We start from the raw sequence: 10,781 nt of genomic DNA, 5'->3' as shown, positions 1-10,781 counted from the left end.
TTTTTAACTTATTATTTAATAAAGAGTTAGTATCATTTTAGTTCTAACTTTTCTGATTTGACGAATATTATAGAAAAATATATATAATCGAGGATATTAGTCTGATTTAGTATCATTTTAGTTCTAACGAGGATATTAGTCTGATTTAGTATCATTTTATTCTAACCTTTCTTATTTAACAACGATTATAATCTTCCAATTCTTATTCTAATTTTCAAAATGTTACAATGATGTTGGAGAGTGGAGGCGACAGGGCAATTTCAACAATTCAGTCTAATTAACTCTCCCACTAGCCTCAGCAATATAAATATCAATACCATATTGGTACAGAGGTGCCTTACAGCGATTGATCCAGGCTTTAGAAGATCAAAAGTCAGTCTAATTAACACTGAAAAGAGATTCTAAATAAAGGGGGAAGGGGATGTATAAGATGACTATCGACACTAAGACAAAGAATGAGAGCAATAAAACAATGGTATCAATATTAATGGTCGTATTTCGGAGAATTAGTCGTTTAGCTAAAAAGAATGCGTCACAAGAGATCGTTATACGTACAAGTGATCGATGTAGCTAAAAGAAATTCGTTATAAATTTTTATTAAAGATATATGGTTGACTGTTATTTAAGTTGATAATATTTAGCAAAATATCAGGTTGTTGATTAACCAAAAAATCTTCATAAAGAGAAACGGCTTTTCGTCATTAGAAAATTTATGCCGCAATCGAGCTCAATTAGAGATCGGATTTTTATTTTAGATCAAAAGATACAAGAAATCATTATCGTATAAGAGATCTTAAGGCAAAGTGGATATATAGACAAGAAGACCAGGATGCTATCGTTAATCGTTGACAAATTATAGCCAATTGCTTATTATCAAAAATTTAGTATAAGATAAAAAATCGAACAAGAAGTCGTGGAAACCATCCAGACAAATTATCATCAGTGGTTTACCGTCATTAGTTACTAGAAACCGTTAGAAACAAGCAAAGACTAGGATAATGTGGGAGTAAAACGAGATATAATTAAAGGAGCTAGAAGAATGTATCGGGAACCATGCCTTACTCGCAGAATGGTGGGACTAATCTAAGTGGAAGGGTGTTGTAATTGTTAAACCAAATTACAAAGCCGAAGGATATTCAAATCTAATCAAGAAAAAAGAATTAAATTTCGAATGCAAATGATTTAAAGAAAGAGGAATAAAAAAGAATGATTATTCAAATTAAAGAAAGTTCAAGATTTTTTTCAGTTTGTTTGTAAAACATTATGTAAATGAATTATAGAAAAGTATATATATATTCGAGGATATTTGTATAAGGAGAGATCATGATTTTACGAACTTAATTATAATTTTTAATTTTAATTTTTTATTATTTTAATTTTTTTTAATTAATTTTGTTTGATTATATTTTTAACTTATTATTTAATAAAGAGTTAGTATCATTTTAGTTCTAACTTTTCTGATTTGACGAATATTATAGAAAAATATATATAATCGAGGATATTAGTCTGATTTAGTATCATTTTAGTTCTAACGAGGATATTAGTCTGATTTAGTATCATTTTTTTATAACCTTTCTTATTTGACAACGATTATAATCATCCAATTCTTATTCTAATTTTTCAAAATGTTACAATTTTTTTTTTTTTTTTTTTTTTAGAACTAAAATGATACTAAATCTTTATTAAATAATAAGTTAAAAATATAATCAACTAAATTAAAAAAATTAAAATAATTAAAAATAAAAAAAATACAATGATGTTGGAGAGTGGAGGCGACAGGGCAATTTCAACAATTCAGTCTAATTAACTCTCCCACTAGCCTCAGCAATATAAATATCAATACCATATTGGTACAGAGGTGCCTTACAGCGATTGATCCAGGCTTTAGAAGATCAAAAGTCAGTCTAATTAACTCTGAAAAGAGATTCTAAATAAAGGGGGAAGGGGATGTATGAGATGACTATCGACACTAAGACAAAGAATGAGAGCAATAAAACAATGGTATCAATATTAATGGTCGTATTTCGGAGAATTAGTCGTTTAGCTAAAAAGAATGCGTCACAAGAGATCGTTATACGTACAAGTGATCGATGTAGCTAAAAGAAATTCGTTATAAATTTTTATTAAAGATATATGGTTGACTGTTATTTAAGTTGATAATATTTAGCAAAATATCAGGTTGTTGATTAACCAAAAAATCTTCATAAAGAGAAACGGCTTTTCGTCATTAGAAAATTTATGCCGCAATCGAACTCAATTAGAGATCGGATTTTTATTTTGGATCAAAAGATACAAGAAATCATTATCGTATAAGAGATCTTAAGGCAAAGTGGATATATTGACAAGAAGACCAGGATGCTATCGTTAATCGTTGACAAATTATAGCCAATTGCTTATCAAAAATTTAGTATAAGATAAAAAATCGAACAAGAAGTCGTGGAAACCATCGTTACTCGCAGACAAATAATCGTCAGTGGTTTACCGTCATTAGTTACTAGAAACCGTTAGAAACAAGCAAAGACTAGGATAATGTGGGAGTAAAACGAGATATAATTAAAGGAGCTAGAAGAATGTATCGGGAACCATGCCTTACTCGCAGAATGGTGGGACTAATCTAAGTGGAAGGGTGTTGTAATTGTTAAACCAAATTACAAAGCCGAAGGATATTCAAATCTACTCAAGAAAAAAGAATTAAATTTCGAATGCAAATGATTTAAAGAAAGAGGAATAAAAAAGAATGATTATTCAAATTAAAGAAAGTTCAAGATTTTTTTTCAGTTTGTTTGTAAAACATTATGTAAATGAATTATAGAAAAGTATATATATATTCGAGGATATTTGTATAGGAACAGATGATGATTTTACGAACTTAATTATAATTTTTAATTTTAATTTTTTATTATTTTAATTTTTTTAATTAATTTAGTTTGATTATATTTTTAACTTATTATTTAATAAAGAGTTAGTATCATTTTAGTTCTAACTTTTCTGATTTGACGAATATTATAGAAAAATATATATAATCGAGGATATTAGTCTGATTTAGTATCATTTTAGTTCTAACGAGGATATTAGTCTGATTTAGTATCATTTTATTCTAACCTTTCTTATTTAACAACGATTATAATCTTCCAATTCTTATTCTAATTTTCAAAATGTTACAGGATGTCTATGTTTTGTTTTCGCATTTGGTTTATCAGGCAACTTACTGAACGTTTTAGGATCAATTAAGTTCATAAAGAAAGAAGATATTTTAAAAGCTACCATAGAATATATCAAGAAACCTGGGAATGGTATAATTTAAAGCACCTTAACTAGATTTAAATAATTCCTTCAAATTTCCCAGTCAAATTATTTATATATTTTTTGGCTTGCCGAGATTTTATCTCTAAATTAAACCCGATATTTTGAAATTTTAATCAGGGCCTGGGCAGGATTTTTAAATTTTGGGTCAGTCTAATTATCATTTTGAAAATAATTTTAAATGGACATTGAAAATATGGGATGTGAATGAAATGATAGAATAGATGTTACATGACGCCATTTTTTTAAACTGAGCGATAGATATTTTATTTATATAATCGGTTTGACTCGGGTTATATCATATTATTTTTTTAATTCCGATTCAGTATGGTGTAATTTATATCCTGTCCCGATTTAAAAAATCGTAACATTTTAAGGCCCGGACCAGGTCTGAAGATCTCGGATATATAATGCTAAATTTTTATATAATCATATTCAATATTTTAAATGGAACATATGATTTATTTACAATCTAGGCCTAGATAAACGTAAAATTTTTAACAACAATAAATCCCCTTCCTCCATTTCGATTGCGTTTATAGAATAACTACGTCAAATCTTAAGAAAAAAAAAATTTAACCAAGATTATTTTTAACCCCTTTTTAAGGGTCTCATCTTACTCCAACTCATGACCCGGCTGGTAACTGCCATATTAATTTAACCTCGTAGTACAGAAATGGTCGCGAAAAAATTTGCTACGTTAGGAAATCGTACCACCAACCCCTCGTTTTACTTTATAGCTCTCAACTCACTAGCACCCCCCCCCTCCCCATTGCTATCATTATAATGAAAAAAAATTCCTTTTTATTTATTTATTAATAATTTAAATAACATTGTTTCAAATTTGACATCGTTATCGAATAAAACGCATTCCGGTTTCCCCTTCAGTTTCTTCAGTGAATTTTCTTAGGTACATTACTTTATTCAATATTTCTTCTTTTTTTAAAAATTAGCTCTCACGCTGAATTTATAGTAAGCGTGATTTGCGCTAGCCGTGTGAAATTAATCGCTAACCAAATCACAGCTAATTCATCATGACAATAATATTTTTTTGGTATATACGTTAACAACTGTCACGACGTCACCATTTCGCTGAGTATTTATAAAAAGCCTATCATTTATTGGCTTGGTTATGTAAGTTACGTAACTAAAAATTTTGCATCGATGATCCGCGTTTACTATAAACGAGATAAGTATTATCAACTAGGCCCTAGGCCGCATTTACAGTAAAAACGTTTTGTTCAAACGTTGCGTTATTACAGCTTATTCAGTTTTAAACACCTATTTAAGATAAAGCTATAACAGAGATAATTATTTTATATATCCTTTTTTTAATCGAATTCACTATTGTTTCTCACTTTTTATCAAGGCAATCGCAACATATGTTTTTTTTCCAAATTTTATCATAGCCTTATCATCACAAAGCTCCATATTTATGAATTAGTTCGTATTTATTGGCGTAATTTTGTATAAACGCAACGCTTAAAGATATCGCGTTTATTATAAATGAGACCTTGGTTATTACTCAACATATAAAATACAATTAACTTTTTTTTTGAAAAAAATTAAATTTATAGCACAATATTGTCACATTTAAATTTTACAATGTAAGTTATATGAATAAGGAAAACATTCGGCGAAATCACTTGTTTTTCAAAAAATAGATTTTAAAGAAAATAAAGAAAAAAGATGGAAAAAAACTGGCAATAAATTTATAACATAAAAATAAATTATAATATAAATAATATTCAAATTTAAATATTTACAAAGGAAAACAAATTCCGCATATTATTCGTTTATGTTAGGAATTTTTAATTAACATCTAAATTTTACCTCATCCATTTTAAGTGAATAAAGTGTTTTAATTTCAAAATATTTTTAAAATTGTTAACGGGTATTGTTTAATACGCGTCCGATTTTTTTTGGTGGGTGAGCTTTATTTTCCATTCTATTTTTTGAATAAAAAAAAATATATAAATACCGAGATGATATAATATAATATCTAAAATATTGTTATAAACTACCATAAACTAATGTTGTTAAAACGGCTCGATAGCCGATTTTTTAAAACGGCTTAACTCAATATTTTATCCAGATTTACGCAAGCCTGAAGATTTATCTCAATACATCAAACACAAAGGTTTGGACATCTATTAGCCAAATCTCGAGGTTCAGTATATTTTTTTTCTTTGGAAACGACTCCTACAAATTTCTGGGGCGGGTGTAGGACTCTTTACGTGCTTACATTCATTAATTCAACGAATCAAAATTTATGAAACAAATCAATCAGTTTTATTTTTAAATATGAAAAATGAAAGGGTGGGGGGGGGGGTAAGGAGGCAATTCTTTACTTAGATCCACCTTTACCTAACACATACCTTTATAAAAAAAATTTAAAAATTATAATTTAAAAGTTTATATTAGTAGAGTTAAGCAGATTCATAGTAGTAAAAAAATAAAATAATGACTGCAGTGTTCAATAGAAAAATATTCAATCAAGATTTCAAAAAATATTTCTTTAATCATTAACAATCAACCATCTTTTACTTTTTTTTATATTTTGATGTTATGTTAATTTTGCGAAGATCGGTGAAATCCAATCCTAAAATATTATATAATTTTACTTAATACGATTTTCTTAAGGGAAAGGAAGGAGATCTTTTGGCTGGTTTTTATTGGATATTTTTAGGTCGCCACTTTAAAGACTTTGGCCGGATCACATTTTTAAGAATATTATTTTCATTTTTTCTTTCTATTATAAATAAGTTCTTATTTAAAAAAAATTATTCATTGGTTTATAGTGACATATTGTTTTTTAAGAGAAACTAATAAAATTGTGGAGACGGGAGATTTCTCACCCTTTCTCCTCTCCTTGGTTGCTAATAAAAGACTATACCTATAAGCATAATAAATTGATTTAATTTCAATAAACCTAAACTTCTTGAAAAATAGGAATATAAATTTTATGTGTTTGTTATTAAATAATATTTATAGACACATATATATATATATATTTTTTTACCAAGTTGATAGTTGACGATTTAATAGATAATCCATCCTTTTCGCTATCGTTATTCGAAAAAGGCCATATATGCTTCGAATCAATTTTAAAAGGGGACCATCTTTCATATAAACTTTTACCATACCTTTAATTGACATGATAGATAATTAGATTGTATGTATTTAAAAAAAATTGAAACCTCCTTTTTGAAAATGCTATTAACGTTATGACACCAATGAACAATAATAATCCTATCACTCCGATCAATACCAATAAAATATTGATTCCATTGAACTGGCATTTGTGTCCCAGATACCATATATAACAATTGCATCTTTTTTCCCCATTTTGAATATCACAATATCCTCTATTTGAACATTCCGTAGGTTTGCATATCTCTTTATTTAAATAAATATTATATTAAAATATATTTATGATTCCTAACGGCAACTATTATCTGTTCGGTTAGTTTGAATTTATGAAAAAATATCAGTTTCGGGTTCAAATTCGATTTGCTAAAAACAATACGGTTTTCTTGTATCTTAAAAAAGAATTTTAGAATGCGCATAAAGAAGTCCATTTTTTTAAAGAAAAACTTCACTAATATCTGTTTATAAAACTGTGCAAACGCTTATTTTACTTATTACAGAAATTCTAACAAATAGACAGTATTTACTAATAACTACTTATATAAATATGAAATTTAAAAAGACGAGTAATCTGACTGAGATCAATCTAAATAGATTGACAATAAAATTTGAAATGGTTAAGAAATCAAAAGGCTCAAAACCGGTTTTTCGACTTTTTTAAAGATTAGGTTCAGGTTTGGATGATAATATTTTTAACGGTTAAGGTTTGGTTTAGGTTCGATAAATAATATTGGTTAATACCGGATAAACCATTCCAGGAACCCTGCTGATAATTATATTATGAATGCTTACCCTCACATTGAATCTCCTTGGTGAAAGGGTTATGTCTAGCTAGTACATTTTCATAACCCTTGTTACATTGGCATTCTATGAACTTTTTGCCTTGGGAAATGCAGTAAGCATTTTCTCCGCACATATTGTATGTGCTATCGCAAACATCGTCATCGCGCATATCATCCAGACGCGAATTCGTGAAATTCAAGGGAGCGTGAGTTGGAGGATTTCTTAAACCTTTTTCGATAATGTTTTTTAGGTAAGCTAACGTGACATTAGAATTTTCCTTCAATACTAACTCCGCTTCTACTATTACCGAGCCCGGCAAAAATCTCAGAATGTGAATATCGATGACTACCCCACTGGCAATCACGTCCGTCACCAAAATAAGGTATATGCTAGATATGAACGATGATTGGAGCGTTTGAAAGTCCGTAGAGGCTGAATTCGCCATTCCGGGTATGAAACGAATAGTTATGAAGTGAATTCGAATGAAGATCACGGCGTAGGGATCTAATTTATTTAAATAATATTTGCATATAGAACATATTTACAGAATATAGAGTATATATTTGCAATAGATAATATGGTATGGACGACATAAAAGGGGAAGTCACTCTCGCATTTGAGCGGATTAAAAAAAATGTTGGGCGTGGTTAACTATTTAAATTTCATAATACATAAATATATAACTTGTCGATTTGACTTATATAAATTTCATAGGAAAATGATTAACAAAAAAAAATACAATAATTTGTAAATAAACTTGCGCAAGTCATGGTGGTAGCGTCATAGACCTGCGGGGACGGACATATGCAGACATTGGTAGATACGCATATTCTGGGAGCCACACATGATGCGTCGCACATAGGTGCTGCCATCATCAAACTACGGCCTCTATACATTGGTGGTTGTATATCCATCACGACTTCGTTGGGGACGAAAGCCTTCCCTATTTGTCCTTTTTTTATTCGCAACAAAAAAAATAAATCGACTTATAAAGTTGGCCTTCTTTATAGTTCGAGATTGAGAAGGAAACATAAACTTAACGATTCCCAAAGATAAAATAGCTCCACAATATGGGGATTGGCAGAAGTCTCAACAATGGATATTATTGTGATAAATGCTAAAAATTTCCCAATTTGATAAAACATGTAGTAACAATTCAAATACCACCACCCCATCATACATAAAACTTATTTCTCATGTAGCGAGTAACTGTGAGCGGAGGTTTAGTTGAAATTTAAGATAATTGAAAATAGATTGCGCATTAGACAAGACACCTTAAAAGCTTTTCTACTTATGTCGGTGGATATGTAATTTAAATTATTTAACCAAATTCAATTTTAGAAATTTTCTTAACCGAACTTTTATACCACGTCGTTAAAAAGGAGCAAACTGAACCCCTGAGCCGGAAACCCGTTGTGTTATATTTAATCTTGTAATTTAAGACTGTTTTGATAAGTAATACTTTCCCGTTAAATTTATTAGTTATTTTTGTAAATAGCAATTTTTTAAATATTTTAGCTAGATTTTTTTTATATAATAAAATATTTTGATTTTTTATATCGCTTGATTATAATTTAAATCGATACAATAATTAAAAAGTATGCTATATTATATTTATAGTTGGTTGAGTTGATTTATCATTACAACTTACAAAAATAAAATAATTTTTAAATAGATGTTGTTATGAAAGTCTTAAAGGTTCCTGGGTTTGGATTGGACACTGAAATTATTTTTATCCTGAATCAGCTTTTGGAGGCCGAGGCTAGAGTTGGGTCCAAAATTTATTATAATTTCATAATTGTAATTATTGGTGGAATAGCCTTAATCTAAATTTACTCTAATTTAAATTTTTTAAAAATAAATAGTCTTAATTTTAAAAGGAATTTATAAGATAACTGACATCGACATTCAAATCCACTCCATTTATTTTTAAAAAAATTATCCAATTTAAAAATAAACATATTTATAATAAAAATAACAATTTTAAAATCTTTAGGAGTCTTTACACTAACCCTATTCTAACAACCAATCAGATTTTAATGGATGGAAACGGTTTTTGAATTTATTATGTTAATATTTACCCTTAGTAATAGGCCATATAATGAGCAAGATAATATTTAATATGTGCATAATGGAATTTAAAAAATACAGTCCGTTTTATTTTGAACATCGAATTTTAAAATTGCAAATAAATAAATTATTATTGTTATAGAAACTAATTAAATTATAAATTATTTAAAAATTTGTTTTTTAAAAAATATATGTTTATAAATTTATAAATCACTTTAAAATTTGATATTAATAATAATTATTTATAAAATATTAATATTTTAATAAAAAAAAGATGAGATATTCCTATTATTGAATCTTAGCTAACTTTTAAAGAATTGAAAAATTAGGTTGCTGTTTTTTCATTTAGCGTTATATAATTTTTTTTTAAAAAAAAAGAGTATAACTAAGGTGAAAGGTCGTCATATAATGCGACATTTTTTTTCAAAATTTAAAAAGAAAATATTTAATTCATTAATGAAAAATTAATTACAATAAAAATTCTGTATTTTTTTTAATAATTTGATAAATAAATATTATAACTGTTTTATATATTAATTATTTTTGATTAAAAACTATATATGTAACCTGGATTTGGATTTATATGTTAAACTCAAAATAATTAAAACTTTATATTATAAAAAATAATAATCGTTATAAAAGAAATAAAATAATAAATTAATAAAAAAGTATTAAAATAAGTAAATGAAAGGATATAATTGGAAAAAGGAATAACAAATTTTTATTTTCTTTCTCTTTAGAACCCCACCTATTATAAAATATATATAAAAATTTATTAACCTATTTAGTAGTTTTATGTCATCGGGTTATGAATTTAATTTTTTGTTTCTTTTTCATTTAATAATTTTATAAAAGAAGGCAAGTTAAACTCGTTAGCTGGATGCCAGGGTAATTCTTATTACCTTAGAATTATTTTAATTTGTTTATAAAATCGTATTTTATTGTAATTATAATTCCAGAATTACTTATTAATTTATTTTTTTTTAAATGACTTATGAAAAAATAATTATAAATATAATAATGATAGGTTTATTATTTATTCAATAATCCTATTTTTTATGAAGAGAATAATTGATAAGTACTAAGAATTCTTTTCGTGAGTTTTTTTTTGTTTAAAAATCCTCAAAAAAAAATTAAATTGTATTTTGAGTTTAAAATTTGATATTCAAAATAAAACAGACTGTATTTTTCAAATTCCACTATGCACATATTAAATTTTATCTTGCTCATTATATGGCCTATTACTAAGGGTAAATATTAACATAATAAATTCAAAAACCGTTTCCATCCATTAAAATCTGATTGGTTGTTAGAATAGGGTTAGTGTAAAGACTACCAAAGATTTTAAAATTGTTATTTTTATTATAAATATGTTTATTTTTAATGGATAATTTTTTTAAAAATAAATGGAGTGGATTTGAATGTCGATGTCAGTTATCTTAGTATAAATTCCTTTTCAAAATTAAATCTATTCA

The 10,781-nt window shown here is 27.1% G+C and overlaps 1 protein-coding gene across 1 annotated transcript; it reads right to left on the bottom strand.

The window, feature by feature from the left end:
• Positions 1–5,666: 5,666 nt before the first annotated feature.
• Positions 5,667–10,598, bottom strand: LOC135930265 (mucin-12-like). Its single transcript, XM_065467045.1, has 6 exons — positions 10,586–10,598; positions 7,994–8,188; positions 7,246–7,740; positions 6,504–6,702; positions 6,326–6,449; positions 5,667–5,681 (listed from the first exon to the last, which is right to left on the bottom strand). The coding sequence occupies exons 1-6, from the start codon at positions 10,596–10,598 to the stop codon at positions 5,667–5,669; spliced, it is 1,041 nt and encodes a 346-aa protein (XP_065323117.1).
• Between the last annotated feature and the right edge of the window lie 183 nt (positions 10,599–10,781).

This window comes from Gordionus sp. m RMFG-2023, chromosome 5, assembly GCF_954871325.1.
Source record: "Gordionus sp. m RMFG-2023 chromosome 5, tfGorSpeb1-WG-v2, whole genome shotgun sequence".
NCBI lineage: Eukaryota > Metazoa > Nematomorpha > Gordioida > Chordodea > Parachordodidae > Gordionus > Gordionus sp. m RMFG-2023.
The sequence above is the reverse complement of the archived record's forward strand: the minus strand, read 5'-3'. Positions and strand labels throughout refer to the sequence as shown.